General features: G+C 42.3%; 1 protein-coding gene across 1 annotated transcript in view; it reads left to right on the top strand.

Annotated features, from left to right (window-relative positions):
• KLHL7 (kelch like family member 7) overlaps positions 1-23,142 on the top strand; it is a 53,782-nt gene that overhangs the window by 26,691 nt on the left and 3,949 nt on the right. Inside the window, exons 6-9 of the mRNA XM_069088724.1 lie at positions 486-660; positions 7,892-8,034; positions 17,237-17,477; positions 19,167-19,368. Of these exons, the coding sequence (XP_068944825.1) occupies positions 486-660; positions 7,892-8,034; positions 17,237-17,477; positions 19,167-19,368 (761 nt within the window). The remainder of the gene's footprint in view (positions 1-485; positions 661-7,891; positions 8,035-17,236; positions 17,478-19,166; positions 19,369-23,142) is intronic.

The following is a 23,142-nucleotide window of genomic DNA, read 5'->3' as shown; positions in this document are numbered from 1 at the left end:
TAGCTGACATTTATTTCACACTTGAAGATTTACAAAACGCTTTGTGCACATTTCCATTTGATCCTGACAGTATTCCTAGAAGGTATTATTATCCCCATTTTACAGATGAGAAAGCTGAATTCCAGGGAGGCCAAGTATCATTGGTGGCCCTACTAACCTTAAAAACACCAGCTTCCAAGGAAGGCCCTGCTGGAGAAGACTAGGAGCTGAGAGTTTGGTGGATATGCCAGAATGCTTTTGCGGTTTGATGACACAAGTCTTTTTCTTTCAGGACAAGACTAGATTTACTTGTAGTGACCAGCATCTTACAAGTACTTGTATATAAAGTCGTCCAAAATAGGAAGCTATCACCTGAGTGCTCCAGGTCCTCTGTGACGCCCCAGTCTCCCACATGTGCTGGCGGGGGCCAGCAAAACCAGCTGGGAAATAGTGTTGCCCCATCAGGACTTTGACTGTGCTTTATCATTGTTCTTTTCTGGCCTCAGGTCTATGATGCTGCAGTCAGGTGGCTGAAATACGATGAACCCAACCGGCAGTCATTCATGGTTGATATTCTTGCTAAAGTCAGATTTCCTCTCATATCAAAGAATTTCTTAAGTAAAACGGTACAAGCTGAACCACTAATTCAGGACAATCCCGAGTGCCTTAAAATGGTGATAAGTAAGTAAGTTGCCTTCATATCCATCTATAAGCTAAGCCGTTTAACCAACTTGTTCTTCTCTGTTCATTAAATTAATATTTATTGAATATGTGCCTTCCCTCAAGGAGCTTACATTCCAATGGAGAGAAATAACTTGTATGTACACATAACAAGTCTAATGCACAGTGGAATGTGAAAGTGCTTGGTGAGGGGAAGATTGCTCTCTGCTAGTGGGAGTAGGAGGACACCATTGAGGGAGGTGGAATTTGAGAAAGGCCTTGAAGGATAGATAAATATTACATTAGTAGAGAAGCTGTTAGGGAAGGCTATCACAGACAGAGGGGATAGGGTAACTAAAGGCATGGAGATTGGGAAAGTACAGGGCAAAGAATGGCCCAGTTGGGCTGGGCAGTAGGTTGTGTGTAGAGGATTGGTAAGAGCTAAGGCTAGGAAGCTTTAAAGGGCCTTGGCCCCAGACTAAGGAAACAAGCCTCTTCAGCAGTAGTGGCCACTGCATGTTTTTGTACGAGAGAATGTTTTGATCAGAGCTGTATTTTAGATATTTCTGTCTGGTAAAGAGTGTATAGGATAGGCTAAGAGACTATAGGCATGAAGAACACTGGAGCGGCAGTGGGAGTTTGAACCAGGCTGATAGCAGTGTGAGTGGAAAGGAGAAGACAGAGTTGGAAGATGCTGGATGCGAGAAGGATTAAGGGACTCCAGAGCCTGGTAGACAACAACCAGAAGTATCGTTTGGTGGTCACGTGACTGGGGAAGTCAGGAGGACAGACAGAGCCATCTCTGTTTTGGACAAACTGAGCATCGTGTAAGACATCTGGGTAGAGAAAGGCCACAGCCACATCTGGAGCTGTACAGAGAAGCTGGATTCGGGAGATCATTCGCATGATGGTGATAGCTGGAGGTGGGAGGTGAGGCAGTCAGAGGAGAGGGTGTGTTAATAAATGGGCCTATGGGAGTGTCTGCATTGAGGAGGTGAAGTGAAGTGAGGAAGAGGAACCAGAGAAGAAGGTATAGTATAATGGAAGGAGAACCAAGGTGACAAAGTGTCATGGAAACCAAGGGAAGAGAGAATCAAGGTGAAGGGTATGGGCAGCGATTTCAGATGCTACAGAGAAACCAAGAAGAATGAGAAAATACCATTGGATGGGCTGACTTAGGGCCAGAGTGGGCATAGGACTCAGAAGGAGAGATGGAAAGGGGGAAGGCTGACCGTCAGATGCCCCCTGCTCTGCAGGTGCTGTTAATGAGAGGAGAGTTTACCTAGGCCAAGTGGCTACTGAGATCTCAAGGGGAGGACTTTTTAGGATAAAAGAGTCTTTACATTTTAAGAGGCAAAAGGGAAGGAGGTAATGAAGAGGGAGAAACTAAAGTCATGCACACAAAAAGGGACAATTGATGGAGTCAGGAAGGAGTGGAATTGAGCAAACAATAAAAATGACCAAAGGTGACATCTGAGATTGGAATAGCAGGTCATTGGAGCTGCAGAGATGGATGGGTTGGGATGTAGTGGGAGGCTGAAAACTCACAGAGCAGCTATCTAATGCCCTGATACGGTGAGAGCAGAGGCTATCTGCAAAGACTGAGGGATTGGAGGATGGCAGATAACAGAACACTGACTGTTGACAATTCACCCAACACTCAGCTAGGACTAGAGACCCAAGATTTGATGTTGTTCAGTCATTTGTAGTCGTGCCCCATTCTCCATGACCCCATTTGGGGTTTTCTTGGCAGAAATACTGTAGTGGTTTGCCCTTTCCTTCTCCAGCTCCTTTTTACAGACGAGGAAACTGGGGCAAACAGGGTTTAGAGACTTGCCCAGGGCCACACAGCAAGTAAGTGCCTGAGGCTGGATTTGAACTCAGATTTGAACATTTGAGTCTTCCTGACTCCAGGCCCAGCCCTATATGCACCGTGGTGCCCCCTAGCTGTCCCGGAAGATGTGTAAAGGAGACTTTCGTTGCTCCAGTGTCATGTGGTTCTTGAGTGGCACCCCATCTCCTTGGAGCAGGAGCAGAGAAGGCAAAAAGCTAGGTTACAGGCATGCTCTGGGCACCAGCCCAGAGGAGCGAGTCACTGTGGGACCCTAGCAAGAAGTAATAGGTGGTAGGGCCAGAAACTGAAGTAATGACTCTTATAGCCCAATTTTTGCCATGTGTAGAAGGAAACAGGCCCACTGATGGAAAAAAATACAGGCTCTTTTCTGGCTTCTTGACTTAGAGAAGTGCATTAGGATATAGAATGAAGTGATAAGATTGCCAAAGAATTGTGCTGTTCATTATTGTGGCTCTGTGTCCCCCCTCTAGCTCTGGTTCCTTTTAAGGTCCTCAAAAAGAACTCATTTCCAGTCTGTATATGGCGGGTCCATGTGCAGCTTCCATTGCAATGACTACAATATTTTTTGGTAAAAAGCAGTACGTACCTCTTCCTGTTTCTCTGATCATCCTACAAATAGCAGGGGTACTAAAACAGCTATTTTTTTTAATAGGTCAGACATCTCATAATTCATTGAAGCGCCTTCAAGGAGAGATCTTTTTCTTTTTTCTTTGAAAGTGAAAAAATTATGCTTCAGTTTCTGCTAAGAGGTTCTTTGTCTGGAGGTGGATAGTATTTCTCATCGTGAATCTGGAATTATCTTGGATTATTGTCTTGATAGAGAAGCTCTAAGTCTTTCACAGTTGATCATTGTTACAATGTTGCTATGTGCGGTGATATGATTCTGTTCACTTGACTGCATCAGTTCATGTAGGTCTTCCCGGGTTTTTTCTGAAAAAATCCTGCTCATCATTTCTTATAGCACAATAGTATTCTGTCCCCATCATATACTGTAACTTATTCAGTCATTTGCTAACTGATGGGCATCTCCTCAGTTTCAGATTCTTTTCCACCACACATACATACAAAAGACTGCTATAAATATTTTTGTACATACAGGTAGTTTTCCTTTTTCTTTAATCTCTTTGGAATACAGACCAAGTAATGGCAATGCTGGGTCAAAGGGTATGCACAGTTTTATAGCTCTTTGGGCATAGTTCCAAATTGTTCTCCATAATCAGATCAGTTCACAGCTCCACCAACAGTACATTAGTGTCCCTGCTTTTCTACATCCCCTCCAGCATTTATCATTTTCCTTTTCTGTCATCTTAGCTAAGCTAATAGGTATGAGGTAGTTCCTCTGAGTTGTTTTAATTTGCCTTCCTCTAATCAATAATGATTTAGAGCTTTTTTTTCCTATGACTATAGATAGCTTTAGTTTCTTCTTCTGAAAACTGCCAGTTCATATTCTTTGACCATTTATCAACTGGAGAATGTCTCTTATTTTTATAAATTTGACTGAATTCCTTTTATATTTTAGAAATGGCACCTTTATCAGAGAAACTTGCCGTAATTTTTTAAAATACTATTTCATTGTCCATGGTACCTGTTACCAAAATATCATTTCCCCATTATCTCTTTTAATTCATCTCTTTGAATTTTGAAACCTAATAGATTCTACTCCGGCCCCTTATTTGAACACTATATATGTCTTTCTGTTTCAAGTGTGCCTCTTGTAAATAATGTATTGTTGGATTTTGATTTCTAATTCATTCTGCTATCAGCTTCCCTTTTATGGGTGAATTCATCCCATTCATATTCACAGTTATGATTACTGTGTATTTCCCTCCATCCTAATTTCTTCTATTTACCCTTCTTTCTCCTTTTTACCCTGTCCCTCCTCAAAAGTCTGTTTTACTTCTTTCTACTGCCTCCCTTAATCTGCCATCTTTTTTTTTTATCACCCCCTCTCTCACTTTCTCACATCCCCTTCCCTCCTACTTCTCCGTGGGGTGAGATAGATTTCTATATGCAACTGAAGGGGGGTATGTGTGTGTGTGTGTGTGTGTACACATACATATATGTGTGTATATATGTATATACATGTTTTTTTCTTTCCTTTGAACTAGTTCCAATGAGAGTAAAATTCAAAAGTTGCCTGCCCCTTCCCTCCCATTTTTTTCCTTCCATTCCTCTTTTAAGTGAGATAGTTTATCTCATTCTTCCTAAGGAGAGATCTTTTTTTTGTACAGTCCTAGAATTTTCTCATACTAATAAACCAAGTAATAAATAGTCCACATAAACAGACCTAACATTCAAAAGCTCTCAATAGAGGTTTTACCCTTACAGTCTTTATAGTACTTTATTTTTTCATCCTGTGTAAAGAAATAGACAAACTACTGGCTTATTTGGTGGCTTCAGAATTTTGAAGTTTGCATTATCTGTCGATCACTCAGCAAGCATTTATTAAGATCTACCAGGGGTGGAGAATCTTTGGCCTCCAAGCTGCAAGTTACCCACCCCTGATACACTATGTCAGAAACTGTACTAGGTGCTGAGGCTACAAATACAATGAATACTGTAATCCCTACTCTCAAAGAACTTCTAGTCTGATACATGGAGTGATAAATTTATGTGTAACTAAGTAATTAATTCAATATAAATTGTGGCCTGAAGAATTCTTTGGCCTCTATAACCTTCAAAACATCCAAGAGATTAGCCCTGTTTGTTATTCTTTTTCCTAAAATACTTTTTGATGAAGTGACTTGTCAGTTCAGTCTACAAATGAGTATTATGAGTGTACTGTGGCCAATGGATACTCGAGGTGGTCTTTGGTTTTTCCTTAAATAGGTATTTTCAGGCAGTTGTGTACCACTGGTCTGAATGCCAGCAAGATGCTTTGTACAGAACATCAAGGTTATTAGACAGTCGGTCATGTCTCCAGGGGTTTCTAGGCTATAAGAGGCATTGGATAGCATTTCTTGGCACTGGAGTTGTACCACTAAAATTTCGCAGAGGTTGGCTCATTTAGAACAAAAAGCATTGTGTAATTTATCAAATTAAATGAGCCCTATTAGCAGTGGAATGTGGGCCTTTTTTAGAAGTCTTTTTCAAGTATTTGGATGATTGTACTCTTCACCAGTGTGTCTTAAACTTTGATTATGAGATATTTGAAATGGTTAAGATCAGGTTTTGGGGCCATCACATTCAACAGCTTCAAATACACTGTATTAGTAATCAATTTTTTGCTCAGATCACTTTAAAACTCCTTCTACTGGAAGGCTTGAATTCCCTCTACTGGAAGATTTGAAATCATCAGAAGACCTGGGTTTAAATACTAGCTCTCCAGCGTACCTAACTTGCCAGTTTTTGATTGTTGGCCAGTCACCTCATCTCTGGACCTGTTTCCTCATCTAACCAAAAGAAGAGTTTGTACTAGATGAACCCTGGAGTTCCTTCCACCTTGAAACTTCTGTTACCAACTTACTTTTTTCATTCTCTACTGTCATTTTGAGAGAATCAAGAAAAAATATTTTGCCCAAATAATCTCCTCTCCCGTTCCGAGGCTGCCAACAAGGGAGTGAGCTGCTATTTCCCACTGACTGGAGCAGGGTGCCAAGAAGAAAAAGTCAGCAGTCTTCTGTTCCCACCACCTTGGCTCTGCCTCTTAATGTATGTGCTCCCCCTTCTGCCCCTCAGGCTAGGAGTACAACGATGCTGGCCTTGCTTGTGTCCATCCAACCCTGTATTGAGACCAAAGCAGATAGGCAACAAGTGCAGAGTATGGCAGGGGAACCAATCTGGCCCTGTCAGTGATGTCAATGAAACCTGGCAGATGTCTCTAGAAGGGGAAACCTTATTCCATTAAAGGGTCAGACAAGAGGGCAGTGTGGAGTCACATTGGAAATCTGGTGGAGAGCATTTGGGTGAAGGTCAACAGTGGTGGAAACAGAGAGGCTATCCTCATCAGAATAAGCTATAAGCCATCTGGAAAGAAAGAGTAAATAGAGGGCTGTAGGCAAACAGGTCACATGCCTGGCATGGCAGCTCAGCCCAAAGGAGGGCACCTGCCATAGAGGACCCAACTTGGGCAGCTGCTCTTCTGGGTTAGATTCCCAACAATCAAGAGGCACTGCTGCTGGGGGCAAGTGAACATTCAGTCTTGGGATTTGTTATAGAGAGAAGGACAAAACCAGTAGTCAGAGTTTCAGAGGCTTCCCAGAAAGTTTAGGTGGGATCCCCTAGATTGAAGTGCTGTGGAGGAACTCAGCCCGGGAAGGAATATGGAGCTCTTGAGGATGAAATTATGATGATACAAAGAAACAACTCTGATAAGAAAAGGAAGGAGTGGTCTAAAGAGACCAATGTAGACTATACAGAGAGAACAGATGAGCTTTTAAAAGAAGATGGACAGAATTTGGAGGCAACGGTGTCAGAGGATAAATTAAAAGAAGCAAAATGGAGTCTTGTCAGAATAGCGCCTCAGAAGCGGAGATGAGCAGTGGTGGCACTCACTCTTCCAGTCGTGTCTGTTTCATGACCCCTTTGACCCCAGCGTGCCAGACACTTTTATCTTCCCGCGTCTCTCCAAGTCTGCCCAAGTTCACATTCGTTCTTTCCGTAGTCCTCTCTATCCATCTCATCTTCTGCCCTCCCCTTTTCCTTTTGCCTTCAATCTTTCCCCAACATCAGGGTCTTTCCCAGTGAGTCCCATGTTCTCATTATGGGGCCAAAGTATTGGACCTTTCATTAATGGCTTGAATTCATTTCATTAAGTACGGAGCAGTAGTGACATACAAAGAGCATCTCGCTGCCTCCCTTTGGTCACCAGGCCTGACTACATCCTCAGATTCTTAAAGCAATGACCTGGGATTACTTGGCTACTTTTGGCATTCTCCAGAAGATTGTAGGAAACAAATGGAAGAGGCCATGTTATAGAAGGATCAGTTAAAGGAATGGTGTTTGTTGGGCCAGAGAAGTTCCAGAGGCATGTGATTTGGAGGACTATTGTGAAAGACAGAATAGGGGAGAAGCTTCCAATGAGGCAAGGTTAGGTTTTAACAATCAGGCTGTCCAGAGTGGAGTGGGCTGCAGGCTGGGGAGGTAACAGGCTACCGCCACACACCCCCCTCCCATCCAGGGGTCTTCATGCAAAGGTTGGCTTCCCCCTGGTTGGAGATATTGGAGAGGGCAGTCTTATTATGAGTTGGACTAGATGGCCCCCAAAGTATTCTCCAGTTCAGAGTCTGATTCAGAGGGTGGAGGCAGACTCTAATTCAGCTACATTCCCTTCTTCAGTTTTAGAGGAAAACTATTAAGAAGTTATGTGAGGAAATGTAACATTATAGCTACAATGGTAGGTTTTCAAAGAGTTCAGAAATATGAAGTTCTTAGCAGTAAATAGTCATCTTTCTCTAGGTGGAATGAGGTACCATCTGCTATCCCCAGAGGATAGAGAAGAATTGGTAGACGGCACACGGCCTCGAAGGAAAAAACATGAGTATCGGATTGCCCTGTTTGGAGGATCCCAACCACAGTCCTGTAGATATTTCAATCCAAAGGTAACTAAATTCTCTCCCCTTCCACTCAGGGTTCAGGCCAGAGCTTTGGCACAGAGCAGACATCTGTGGGCATCATTTGAGTGAATGAATGAGTGAGTTTCTCCAGATCTTTCTCCTTTTCTTCAGTGATATTTCCAAACTTGTCTATGGTTTTCATCTGTACTTACAGCTGTGTTTACCCAAAGCAGGGGTGGGGAACCTGCAGCCTCGAGGCCCAAAGTAGATAAAACAGTGAGATGGAATGGGTATGTGGGAGACCATTATTAGATCCCCCCCACACCCTTTTGCACCCTCTTGATGAGGGCATCAGCTGGTCAGTATCTGTCCAAACATTTCTCTGGTGCCACCATTTCAGTCGGTGTGACCTCATTAACAGCCAACAATTAATTGGGAATTATTGCCATATAATAAAGCTATTTAGGTTTTTCCTCCCCTCCCCCACTGTTCCCTCCCGTAGAGATCACTTCATAGGTGGGATTTCCGCATTATTCTTTCTCTTTGTAACCTCCAGCATGAGGAACAAAGTGGGCTTCTTCTAGTAGTGGCATGTTAAGCACTAGGCAATCCATCTCTTCAGGTCCCTGCAGAATTGACACCCGGACAGATTGGTGTCTCCCCCCAGCCCCCCAGAGCTCATGGCTGATTAACATTTGCACTGCCTGTACATGCTCAGAGAATAACCCAACAAACTTTAGATACAACCATTTGGGGACATTGCTATGGATGAAAAATGATATATGAGATTTGGAGAGGTTTTTAGTGGTAATGAGGAGTTTGGAGAAAGAAATAAAGCTACATATAGTCCACAGGTCTTGTATATCTGTTTCTTCAGACCACTAATATCCATTGTCTCAATTCCAGTGTGGATAAAGCTATTGGAAATAATTGCATCCCTGTAGGATTAGAAGGCCCATCAGTGAAGCTTCTCTTTATTAGGAACCAAAAGGCCAAGGACCCTGCTGACATATAATTTCAGGTGGAAAGAACATTTAGGAATCAAGTAAAAATCAGGATAGCACTGAAGGAACCATAGAGAAACTTCCTTTTGCAGATGAGAAAGCGAAAGGCCAGAAAAGTGATCTCAGTTGCTCTGGTTATCCACCTGGTTCACTGGTATGAAGAATCCAAATCCAGCTTTACCTTGGGTCAGAATGCTCCTTAGCCAAGGCTGGCCTGCCAGGAGAGGACAGGGGGGGCGATTGGAAAGCTGTGGAGGTGAGAATTGATCGTTCAAGAATCTGACAGGAGGGCTGGAAATGTGTTTGAAGGGATGAACTTTGAATTGTGTGTTTTTCCCCATGTTTTCACTCATTTCTTTGTTCAGTTGGAAAGAAATACTCATCATTCACAGACCTAGGGTTGCAAGCGAACATTTCCAAAGGCTTCTTGAGATATAGTGTTTTCCTTGGTGGTTTATAAGAGGAATGGAACTTTTGCCCTTCCTACTCCCCCACAGACCAATAGGCCTCAAGCTCTCTGGAGCCATGGAAGAAAGGAATTCCTCACTGAGCCTCTGATCGCTGGTGAGGTTGGGGTGTAGACCGAGTCCCCGAAGACTCTCAGCTGTAGTCCCACTTCCCCTGTAGCACAGAGGACTAGAATTCCTTTGTGCCAGTCCACTTTTGAATACCTAAATCCTGAAAGTTTTTATTTTTACCAAGTTGGTCTCATAACAAATCACTGAAAAGAATGTTCCAAAGCACAAATTATCTATAGGTATCATAAGATCCTGGATGTAAAGCTGGAAAGGAATCAGACCATCTTATTTTATAGAGGAAACTGAGGCCCAGTGAGGGTGATATTTGCCCAGGGTCACAGTAAGCATCTCGGGCAAGATTTGAATCTGTGTTCTCTGACGAGCTTTAGAGTACACCAGACCTGTTAGAATATGTCATAAATAGAAGGTTTGGCCAGTTGGTTACACTCTGCTGGTTCCTGTTTCTATAAGGACCGTCACAGAAACATTCTAGATTCAGTGTGCTGACAGCCATTTTAGGAATGCCTGAGCCATACCAGCCAAGGGTGGGAGTGACTGTTTCCAACTAAAGAAATAATAGGGAGCATTTCCTTAATTGAATTATCTGGAAGTAGGCCAATAATCCTTAAGCTGATATCCAGAGATTTCTTTTTGAAAGAAGACAGTAGTAAATGTTCTTGACAGGAGTGAAAGAATTCTATTTTAATTACTGTGTGAAAGTCAGTGGGGCAGGGTTATGTATTGAGAGAGAAGCAAGTGATTATTCTGTTACTGGATTGAGTTGAAATGCTGCCTTTGTTCAGACGATAGTTATTTTTCTGAAGCCTGCTGGATTTTCCCCTCGGAATTGTTTGTTCAACCAGTACCAAGTGTCAGTGGTCTTCCCTCCCCCCTCCTTTCCCCCAGTTACTGTGTAGATGTAAGTCTGGAAATCTACAGGGAGGCCTGCTGATACCTGAATCCAACCTGACATGAATAGCAGAGGCAAAGACCTTTGCGTGGTCTGCTAATGAGCAGAATTCAGAAAAGAAAAAGGAACGTGGGCTCATCTTTCTCCCTGGAGAAGACACAGGCCTGTTGAAGATCCCAGGGATCCAAGTGTTTGTCTTCCCCTGTTCTTGCAACCACCACCACCACCCCCTCCCTTCCCACTAGGCCCAGAGCATTAGAGGGGCGGGCCAGGGTCGGGGGAGGAGGGGTATGGTAAAGCCTGAAATGAAAGGGAAAAAATGTCACCCCTGCTTGCATCTTTGGAACTCTTTTATTGTGAACCCCATCATTAACAACAGAAAAATTCAATAGGGAAAGAACAGGAAAGAGGATTAGATGAGAAATTGTGGACCCCTATCATGGGCATTACTTTTTAAGGAAGACTACGCCTAACTTGAATGAGGTAGCTTGTGCCTCCTGTGTTGCTTTCTGTATCCTTCAATTAAAAAAAAAGACCGACTCTCTTAAAAAATGTGTTCATCACTGCTCCCCCTCAAGAGAAGAACCCTTCCTTTTAACAGATGTATATTCATGCAGAGCAAATGAGAGGGGAGAGGAGAGGCAGTCAGCATGGGAGTGCTGCTCTGTGCTACTCTGCAGACATCTCATTGGATCTTTGCAACAGCCCTGGAAGGCAGAGTCATTATTAGACCTACTTTAAAGTTGAGAAACTGAGGCAGACAGAGCTTTGGCAACTTGCTCTGGGTCACTCAGCTGGTAAGAATCCAAGACTGGTTTTGAACTTAAGTCTTCCTGACTCTAGGCTTAGTGCTCTTTCGACTAGGCTGTCACCACCACCACTGGCACCACCAAGCTGCCTTAGAATACATTATAGCTGCGAGTAAGAGCACCGGCTCCAGTGTCGGGATGACCTGGGGTTCAAATCTGGGCTCAGATACTTAGCACCACACCCAGAAGTAACTGGCCGTGTAACCTTGAGCAAGTTACTTAACCCCTATTGCTTTAAAAAAAAAAAAAGAATACATTATAGCTATACCAAGTGCTTTACATGAAGTTATATGACCTCATCTCAGGACTATCAATTAGGAACCACAGTAGACCCTTAAGGATCGATTAATGTGAAATTCAGCAGAGTCCTTCACTGACTAAGGGATTGCCTTAAATTCAGTCATCCCTGGTACCCTAGCCATCTATGATTTGGTTCTTCATCAGTCTTTAATGAAACCTTTCCTTTTCTATATGAAACGTAGAATTATGGGATTCTTGTGAATCATACTTTATCAAATACAAAAGGCTCATGCCTTTTTTTTAAGAAATAAATTTTTATTTCTGTCTTTTGTTATATTCTTTACATTTCCCATTGTTTTGCCTACCCCCTCTCCTGGAGAGCCCTGAATTAGAGCGGGGGGGGGGGGGGCGGGGAGGGGCACAAAGCCCTGCCAAAATAGCCAACATATCAGAAGAGTTTGACATTATAGGCAGTGTTCCCTCCCCTTTGCAGAGAAGTAAGAGGAAGTACTGGCTCATAGCTCTGATTTGGGAAAGGAGGCTCCCTCTTATGACTTGAAATTTTACACTGTGTATACGAACTGTATACGAACCCCATTGGGTCTTCTCTTTCACCTACTTAGACTGAACCAGCCCTGCAAGGTGCCTCTTGAGGCTCCCATCCTCCATGAACCTTACCCCAGCAAAGATCTCCCCCTTCTTTTTGAGGGGGCTGCTTGGCATGGTGCATAGAGAGCTGATCTTGGGGTCATGAAAACAACCACTTGGGGCCCAGGCTTGAAGGCTTAGTCATAGGGAACATACGGATCTCTACAGGGTGAGGGAGTTTTGGGATTTGATTATACATGTATAATGCATAAATGTGTACATAATACACATCTGTACATATTATACATACACATACACATGAAAACCCTGACTGCAGCTCTGTCAAAAGTTTTAACGTGGTATCGATCAGCTAATTGGGGGATTTTTTTTTTAAATTTTAAGAAATCAGAACCAATGTCTGTTCTTTAATAGAGTTGTGTGATTTCCAGCTGTCTAGATTTTTGTTAATACAACAAGCTGCCTGATGAGAGATGGGGGAAAAAAATTTAATTTAATTAAAAGCCTCTCTCCATCAAAGGCAGCAGTGCTAAAAACTGAAGACATTGTCTGCCAAAAACCAGCCAGGCTGGGCACACGGAGCTGGGCATTGGTAGATGAGCCACTCTTGAAAGCATCTGTGACTGGGAAGGGATTCATGGCATCAGGATAATTGCTTGAAGCTAATAGGTCATAATGTCTCTTGCTGATCCAAAGCCAAATTTAAAAGTCATTTCATAGCAATGTCCTGTGGTAGGTAAGGTGAAGATAGCTGCGTCCTTCCCTTTCCATTCATTGTTTAGTAACTAACTGATCAGAAAAGACTGGCAAGACCTGGCTTCTGATGCCTCCTTGACAAGGTGCTTCAAGATTGGACTTGTAGGGACTGAGAAACTGAGAACTTTAAAGAGTGGGGCAAGGGAAGAGCTTTTTATGATTTATGGCCTTAGCTGTGATTCTTAATTAGTAATTAACTGGAGCTAGTCCCTTTGACCCTTTGCTATTTTGGCTGATCTTTAACCACTGGGAAATGGCCCATTTGCATGCTGTTGTTAATTAAGCCTAATTTGATCCAGCCCCCTCCAGTATCCCGAAGTATAGAGGCCTTTTGTCACTGACCTAAGACTCCTAAGACTTCAGTCCCAAAGTGGGCATATTCTTCCTCAGTGGCTGCTCATTAACCCTTTCCTCCGTGGACGTGGGGAGTAGGCTCTCAGCATCAGGCTTTGTCTTTATGGCCTTGCTGAAAACATTTGGAGCTGGTCCAAAAAACTATTCAGAGACAGGAAGACCATTCCTATCCTCAAGATAATACTTTTATTAGTTATAAAACTATTATACACTATAGTTTATTTGTGATATTCAGGTAAAAAACCTCCAGTATAGATTAATGTACCACAATTTATTTGGCCATCCCCTACTCAAAAGGACGTCATCTTTCTAGTTTTTTGCTCCTACAAAAAATATGCTACTATAAACATTTTGATACGTATGAGACCGTTATATTGTGGATCTCCTGGAAGCACATGCTTTTAATAAAATCTCTAGTTTAGATGGTGTAGACATTTTATTAATTTTCTATGCATAATTTCAGTCTGATTTTAAACTCCACCATTCATGCTAAAATGAGTGTGCCAATCTTTCCACAGCTTTGCCATCATTGGCAATTAACAATAACAACAACAACAATAAGCATTTTTATAGTGTTGTAAGGTCCGCATTTGTCATCTTTGCTGATTATCTGGGTGTGAAGTGAAACAGTGTTGTTTTGTATTCTTTGTAGTGATTTGGAGCAATCTTTTATACGGTGGTCAGTGGTTTGCAGTTCTTTCGAGGACTGTTTATTCATGTCCTTTGGCCACATCCATTGGGGAGTAACTTTTAGTTGTACATGGTAGTTAGCTCCCTGCATATCTTAGATCTGCTCACTCTCGGACACTCTGAGTCCTACCCTTTTGTCAAGGCCAAGCTCACGATGCCTCCATGGTGCCTTCCCTGACTAACAACAGGCCACAGTTACTTTTCCCATTTCCTAATTCCTACAACAGTCAAGGCCACAACCCACTTGATCATATATTGACATGTTTTATTTCATTGCCTCATGTACAATATGAGCTCCTCAACACAAATACAGAGAGATGTCAACAGTTGTAGAATTGGGGTGAGGAGAGGAATTAAGGATTTACCCTTAATTCCTTTCTTCTTCCCTTCCTACTTCTCCCCTCCCTCCATCATTTCTGCCTCCTCTCTCTTTTTTATTTTCCTTAGGGATTTCCTAAATTTCCATTTCGAATGATTTTCCATTCTAGTGGCTTTTTCAGCAGAGAATTATTTCCAATCTTTCTTTAATGGAGAAATAATCCACTCAGCAACAACATTTCATTTCACTTGGCTCGTGTCAGATTAGTCAGATCCCAGCCTATGGTCTTTAGCTGTGACCCATGTACTGAGGATTCTGCTCTTGGGAGTCTCTAGATATAGGAGAGCTTCTAGAAATCAAGTTGTAAGTGTAAATGTGTTTGCCTTCCTCCTGATTATTATATTTTTATAATTTTCCTGTGCTTCATTTGGTTAGCAGAGCATATCAGTTAAATTCTAGTCTTTGCAGCATTGCCACATTCTACAGATAACTGTTCATCCTCTACTTTGATCACAGGGAATTACTGAACCTCCAATACAAACTCTGTTCTGAATGATTTGTCTCTTTGGTCCCTAAGAATAATAAATGATAATAATATCTTCTATTTGCATAAACATTTTTCAAAGTGCTTCCATAACATTATCACCCTTGATTAGGCCAAAAGCAACCAAACATTTTATGGGCAAAGAAAACCTTTTGGTAGCTTCTAGATGCCTGCAATGATATTTAATTGTCAAGTCAGGTCTTCTGAATAACTTTGAAAAGTCTAAGTCGAGATGGGGGTGGGGTGGTGGTGGGGGACTGGAAAATAGGTGAGTTGTCTTGAGACTTTCATTAGTTGAGTCTAAAAAAAAAATATTAGCTCATAGTGGGCTCCGGAAAGAAATCAATGCTTTCAATCAGGTGAATGGAAGAACTCCTTGTCAACAACATGCCCTCCTTATTAAATTGGTTTTGCATTGTTTTTCTCATGGTTACCTTAGCCAAACTAGAATGAGAAGTGGATTTTAGGAGGACATGAGCATTACCTCTCCCCGCCTTTCAGGCCAGCACTTGGGTTCTTTCCACTGACTTAACAATGGTAAATAATGGTAGCACTGTTCCAAAGGCTTTAGAGATCTCCTGTAATATCACAGCCACCCTGGGGGATAGGTGCTCTTATCAGCCCCACTTTTTTATAGCTGAGGAAACAGAGGCCAACAGAAGTTAAGTGACTTTCCCAAGGACATATAGCTGTTAAGTGTCAGGGGCTAGATCTGAACTCGTCTTTCTGACTTCAGAGCCAGAATTCCACACTCCCTGCTTCCTAGGCTGATTGTGATGATGGCTTCTACGCAGGGCCAAGAGAAGGGCAGCATCTGCTGTGGAAATCTGAGGTATTAGGGTAATCACACAGGCATCAAGTCACATGTCATTTATAAGGATCTTCAAGGTTCAGAACATTTACATTATTGTGTGGGTGCATGACACCATTCTCCAACATTCGGAGTCCCCCCAGGTAGACAACACTTCTCCAGTCCACAGACATCTCTTGGTGTCACAGCTGATGGAAGAATCTCCTGTGCTGTCATGGCAAGGATGGCCCAGACTGTTATCCTGCACTCAGAGTGGTCTTCATGAAGTATAGGTCTAACCATGTCACCCCTCCCCCCCCCAATAATTTCCATTGGCTCCCTATCATCTCCAAAATCAAATAGATACAGGCAACTAGGTGGTTCAGTGGGTAAAGCTCTAGACTAGAGATCTGGCCTCAGATATTTACTAGCTGTGGGGCCCTGGGCAAGTCACTGAATCTCTGTGTGCCTCAGTTTCCTTAATTGTAAAGTAGACACAACAAAAATATTTTCCTCCCAAGATTGTTTTGAGGACAAAATAAGATAATCAGTCTAAACAGCTTTACAAACTTTAAAGCATTACAGAAATGATAATTATTATTATTAACATTAATTAAAACAATAATTATTAATAAATATCCAGTTGGTAAATGAATTTTTATTAAATTAAGCACCTACTATATGTCAGGCACTGTGCTAAGTGATGGGGATAAAGAGAAATATAAAATATCGTCTTTACCCTCAAGGAGTTCACAGTTTAATGGCAGAGAAAACATGTAAATAACTATGTATAAACAAGCTATATACAGGATAGATAGGAAATAATTAACAGAGAGAAAGCACTAGAATGAAGAGATAAAAAAAAAAGCTTGCTGTAGAAGGCAAGTTTGAGCGAAGACTTGAAGAGAGCCATGAGGCCGAAATGAAGAGGGAGGGCATTCCAGACATGGAACACAGCCAGGGAAAATACCTGGAGTCTGGAGATGAGTCTCTTGTTCAAGGAAGAAGGAGGCCAGTGTCAGTACTAGGTGGGATATAAGGTGTAAAAAGATGGGGGAGCAGATTATGAAGGTCTTTGAACACACTAGAGGGTTTTGTATTTGATCCTAGAAGGAATAGGGAGCCAGGATAATTGATTGAGGGGGAGAGTGACATGATCAGACCTGTACTTTAGGAAGGTCCCCTTGGCAGCCCAGTGGAGAATGGCAGTGGGGAGAGCCTGAAGACGGGCAGCCTCACATGCAGGGAGCTTCTGGAGGAAGTGAAGACAAGCTTCAGGACAATCGTGCAGCTTTTGCCAGCTTAATTCTCTTTATTCTCCAGTGACCTTCCAAGGGTCCTCACCAATTGGAGAGGAATTGGGGTGTTAAAAGATATGGGAGTAAATTTATATTAGAAAACTGAAGATGTTTTTACCATCAAAACTGCACTTGCCTTGAGCATTATTATAAAGAGATAACAGGGTGGGTTAGATTACATTAGATACAGCTAAGATTCTTCACCAAATCTACTTCAGACACGGAAGTAGGGACCCCACCCCTTGAATTGACAGCCATTCTCAAGAAATCCTTGCAGCTTAAATTGGGTGCTTAGACGTGGGCAAGATTTTATTTGGCTTTTCCATATGACATCGTGTGGGTTAATTTATAAACTTGTACATTGTTCACTGACCCTCATCAAACTGAATCTTCTTCTCTCCCATTACAGGACTATAGCTGGACGGACATCCGCTGCCCCTTTGAAAAGCGCAGAGATGCAGCTTGTGTCTTCTGGGACAACGTAGTTTACATTTTGGGAGGTTCTCAGCTCTTCCCTATAAAACGGATGGATTGCTATAATGTAGTCAAAGACAGTTGGTATTCCAAACTGGGACCTCCAGCACCTCGAGATAGCCTAGCAGCCTGTGCTGCAGAAGGCAAAATTTATACATCTGGTGGCTCAGAAGTAGGTAAGAACTGGGGCTTTTGTTATAGTCTTCTGATGTTTGGAATGCTTCAAGAGGCATTTCTTATGTCCACGAACAGAAGCTGCTTCATTGTCCATGTCACCATTCAAAGCCAACATGGTTAATAAACCAGATAATAATAGTCCACTCTAGAAAAGACCAGGGCTATCTAAAAACAATGAACTATCCATAGTCATTCCCAAAAGGCATTGATTAAGCACCATCTAAAGATGTGCGACTGCATTGGCTGCCTTAGGGTTTTCAACACTAGGGTTCAACTATATATAAATGCTCAGTCAGATGACTGTAGATGGTGCCATCATGGGCCTCCCATGTCCCTGTGGGGTGAGGGCCCAGAGCTGCCCTCTAGTGTTGTAGATCTTACACTTCTTTGGGAGGTCCTCATGCACCCACCCAGCCACATCAGCACTTGGCTTCAGTTTCTTATTTCAACACCAGCTGTTTGGAAAATCTACTGTGTTCTCCAGATTTTCCCCAAGAGTCAGTGAGATGAAGCTACCAAGTTACTAGTGCCTGAAAGAATGGAGAGGCCTGAGTTACTAAGGGGGGAAAAACCATCTGAGATACCCAGAGCTAAGGTGTCAGACCACATCTGTTAATGCTTCTTCTCTTTAAGTATTTTTGCGACTGTTTTCCTATGAAATGTTTGGAACCTGGACTCCTTTTCTGGTCTTAATACTTGAAAGGTCCAGAGGTAGAGAAGACATTAGGATTCAGCTGACTTTTAACCCTTCAGCAGATATTTATTGAAGTGCCTACTACATGTCATTTACTGTGCTAAGCTATGGGGAGACAGAGATGTAAAGAAAGAGGAGACCCTGCTCTTCAGGAGATGATACTCTCATGAGCCAATAGAGCCATCTTAGGGTTTGGAATTCCAAGGTGGCATAGAGAAAAGCAGTGATTCCCACTAATAAATTGTCAGCCATGCATCCTGACCTCCCACTGTAGACAAAGTTGCAAAGTAAAAGAAATGTATGGGTCTTGCCCTCAGAAATTTGCAATTCAAATACAGAGGAGGGGGAGGTAAACTAGCTCCTAATTCACAGCCTACACTAGCTGGGGAGATCAATAATGACCTTGGTTGTCAGGCCAACAACGTCAATCACCAAAGGTAGGACCACAGGGAAATGTGGCACAGCACACATTAAGGAGGGACCATTTGTTATATGTGATAAAGCATTCTAAATGATAGAACTTGGAATTCCATTAAATGGTTTTTCCTTTTTTCTAGTTTTTTAGATGTGGGTTTACCATCTGGGCTCAGTTGGACTGTTTTTCCTCCATTTATACAAACATTGCTGGTTTAGGTAATTTCCTTCCTGGACCACTAGCTTGAAGGCATATTTAACTTTTCTTTTAAAATTAAACAGAAGAATTCTTCTGAAGCTCAGCCACCCACAAAACAGTCTTCTCAACAGATTCTCCTTTCCCTATTTTCCAGTGTCTGTATAATCATAACTAGCCACTCTAAAAACGTGTGATATAGGAACAGTTTTACTGTCATTATGCTGAAATACATGAAATTTTTGTGGCTTAGGAATAAAGCTGATTCCCAAACCTTAAATCCTTCCCTCCTGTCACTAATGATTTGGCTCACTAAACACTGAATTCACGCATAATAACTAAACTAAGTGAAATAAACACTGATGGGGACTTTTTCTCCTAAAGGAAACTCTGCTTTATACTTGTTTGAATGCTATGATACCAGAACAGAAAGCTGGCACACCAAGCCAAGCATGCTGACTCAGCGCTGCAGCCATGGAATGGTGGAAGCCAATGGTCTCATCTATGTTTGTGGTGGAAGTTTAGGGAACAATGTTTCTGGAAGAGTCTTGAATTCCTGTGAAGTTTATGATCCTGCCACAGAGACGTATGTACTGACCAAGAACTTTTCTTTCATTTAACAAGCATTTGTTTTCTCGCTCTGCTTCCTTGCTCCCCCACTGAAAAAAACCTCTAACAAATGGACAGACACACATTTGAGCAAACGAATTCCAACATTGTTCCTGCTCAGAAATGTGTGTTTTCTGCATCTTGAGAACATCCTTTCTCTCAAGAGAAGGGACACGCCTCAACATTGGCCCTTTGACCTCGTGCTCGGTCAAGGCATTGGTCGGTTCTGCTGTCTTTCAGAGCAGCTTGCCCGTACAGTGTTGTTGTAATTGTAAATGTTGTTCGTCTGGCTCTGTTCACTTCATTCTGCATCAGTCCGTGCAAATCTTCCCTGGTTTCTCTGACAACGTCCTTTTGTCATGTCTTATGGCACAGTAGTATTCCATCCGATTCATATAGCATGCTTTGTTCAGCAATTGCCTAATGTCCTTCCTTGGCTTCCAATTCTTTGCTACTACAAAAAAAAAATACTGCTATAAATATTTTCCAATATATGGGCCCTTTTCTTCTTTCTTCGGGTATAGCCCAAGTAGCAGTATCACAGGATTGAAGTATGCACAATTTAGTGACTTTAGGAACATAGATCCAAATTGGTTTCCAGAGTGACTCCAGGGGTAGGGAAGCTTTCTCCAGTATGACCCTTTGACTGAATCCAAACTTCACTGAACAAATCCCCTAAATAAAAGGATTTGTTCTGTAAAACTTGGATTCGGTCAAAAGGCCACAGACAAGGACCTAGAAGGCCACATGTGGTTTGAGGCTGCAGGTTCCCTACCTCTTGACTAGACCAGTTTGTAATTCTACCAGTACTGCATTGCTGTGCCTGTTTTCTCACAATCCCCCCAGAAATCGTCATTTTCCCTTGTTTCCCATCATCTTTGTTTGTGAGATGGTACCACAGGGTTGCTTTAATTTTCATTTTCTGATTAATAACAATTTGGAGCATTTTTTAATATAGCTATTGATAGCTTAGCTTTCTTCTTTCCTGTTCATAGTTTTTGACTGTCTGTTGGGAAGTGGTATTTGTTCTTCTTATCAGTTTGAGTTGGTTCTTTATGTATCTTTGATATAAAATTTTTATCAAAGAAACTTGAGGCAAAGATTTTTTTTCCCAGTTACTTGTTTGAGAGCATACATTCTTGGCATGGGGGACAGTTTAGGCAGAGGTACCAAGACAAGAAATGTAATGTCATGCATAAGGAACAGCAGAAAGGCCAATCTGGTTTGTCCATAAAGAGAATGAAGAAAAGCTGTGAATAATGAGGCTGCAAGGGGAGGCCAAAGACAGTTTGTGAAGAGCTTTACATGCCAAACTGAGGAGTTTGTATTTACTCCAGCGCTATAATGAGTCAGCCAACAAGCACTTATTAAGTGTTTACTTTGTAGCTGTACTGTACTAAGCACTGGGTATACAGAGAAAAGGGCAGCTGGGTGGTGCAGTGCATAGAGAACCTGGCCTAGACTCAGGAAGACTCATCTTCCTGAGTTTGAATCTGACCTCAGACACTTCCAGCTGTGGGACCCTGGGCAAGTCACTTCACCCTGTTTGCCTCAGTTTACTCATCTGTCACATGAGCTGGAGAAAGAAATGGTAAGCCACTCCAGTGTCTTTGCCAGGAAAACCCAGAATGGGGGCACAAAGAATTAGACACAACTGAAAAACAACTGAACAGCAACAACAAATACAAAGAAGGGCAGAAAAGATGGCCCCTGCCTTTAAGGAACCTACATACCAATAGAGGATACAATAACTAGGAAGAGCCTCCTACAGAAAGTGGAATTTGAACAGATTCTTTAACCCGAATTCAGTGGTTGGGAAAGAGAGCATTCTGAGCATGGGGAACAGCTAATGAAAAGGCACAGAGTTGGAAGGTGCACCATCCTATTCAAGAAACGGCAAGACAGCCAATGTGACTGGATCATAAGAGTTCATGGAGGTAAATAAATGTCAGAAGATGTAGGAAAGGGAAACAGGTAGGAAGGGACCAGGTTGTGATCCGAGATATAAGAGGGAGCAGCTGGAAATGATTGAGTAGGGGAATGGCACAGTCAGATGTGCACTTAAAGTTCAGGTGTGAGGGAATGAGGACCTGGCAGCTGTTTGAGGAGAGAGAAGGAAAGATATATGAGCTACGTTGTGAAGGTAGAAATGAGAAGAACTGGTAACAGATTGGATATGTGAGCAAGTGAGAGGAATTGAGGAGAACACCTAAGATGTGAACCTGGATTACTGAGGGGATAGTTTGGCCCTCAGCAACAGTAGGGAACTTGGGAAGATGGAAGAGCTTCAGGGAAAAAATGAATTTTCTTTTGAACATATTGAGTTTGAAATCCCTAAGAGACCGTCTGTTTGAGGTGTCCAAAAGCCTACTGAGGTAAGGTTGGAGCTGGAAAGAAATGCCAGAGCTGGACATAGTGTGAAGTCAAGATGGAGAACATTGGGAGGGCCTCAGAGAGAGGCTAGGGCTGATTCATCTATGTGATCTGGAAGTCATCTGTATAAAGATGAAAACTGAACCATTGGGAATTGATGTCAGGAGAAGGACCAGGAAAAAATAGTGTCATGAAACCCGGAGAAGAGAGGCTTTCCTGGACAAGAGAGTGATTGGCAGTTTCAGGTGCTGCAGTGAGGTCAAAAAGGATAAGGATTGAGAAGAAGCCATTTGATTTGGCAACTAAGAGATCATAATTTGATTTTGGAGAGATCAGTTTCAGTTTAATGATGAAGTTAAAGTTAAGAAGTGCATCAGGGAAGTGATAGGATCAGACCTGTGCTTTAGGAGCATGTAATGTTAAAGAGAGTTGAAGATCTTCCTCACCCATTAATAGGCCTCACATGGAACCCAACAAGAGAAGCTTGATTAAGGGAGGCTTGTTTTTCAGGAAGGCCCTCACCTTTTGTTACTTTGTAATTGGGCAGTGGGTCATGAGCGTTATGGTGTCCTCTGACCCTGAAGGTGAGATTTTGCTGTGGGGCTCACTTATGGGAATGGTTCTGTGATTTGGCCAGATGAGACTCTGGGTAGTCATTGAGCCCCCGGCTTTGAAAACCCAGATGTTGGTGCTTCTCTCTCTGTTAACTAACTATGTATGTATGTAATGGTTAGACAGCTGGAAGCCCCATCTGTTGGTCTAGTGAATTGTATTATTTTCTCTGTATTTTTTTTCTGCTTGTAATTTCTATTTGTATTTTCTGAAGTTCAGGGTACTGACTTTTCCCCCTGAACTAAGTGAATTATATATATATATATATATATATATGTTTGATTAAAATAAGATTGTTAATGCCTTTTTAGTTGCTTTCCTTTAGAAAAGCAGATCAGAGAACTTGTACTAAGAACCATCTTGGGTAGGCCAGGGTCTTGCTCTTACAGAGGATCACCCAAACTTTAGGGAGATCAGCACCTCTTCTAGGCTAACACACATTATAGGCACCTTCACAATGAAGCCATCTTTCTTTCCATACATTTAGTTTAAACCAAGCTACAGTTGTTCACTACTGAAGAGGAGAGCAATGAAGATCTGTATCCCTGGTGGTTTTATTTTTATTTTATTTTTAAATAAGTTTTACTGATATCTTTTGTTTTGGCATCAGTCACTTTTGGAAACCTTCCACCTCCTCGTGCCCAGAACCGAGCCCTTTCTTATAACAAGGAAAGCCAGTGAAGCAGAAGCCCCCAGTTCAATGAGCTCATTTAACGGTTTTTATGGCATCCTGCCTTTGAGGTCCCCTGACTTTCCAAGAGGAGGC

Source organism: Petaurus breviceps, unplaced genomic scaffold (assembly GCF_028583685.1).
Source record: "Petaurus breviceps papuanus isolate PSGF00001 unplaced genomic scaffold, PetGlider_PUasm1.0 185, whole genome shotgun sequence".
NCBI lineage: Eukaryota > Metazoa > Chordata > Mammalia > Diprotodontia > Petauridae > Petaurus > Petaurus breviceps.
This window is presented reverse-complemented; position numbering and strand designations above follow the sequence as displayed.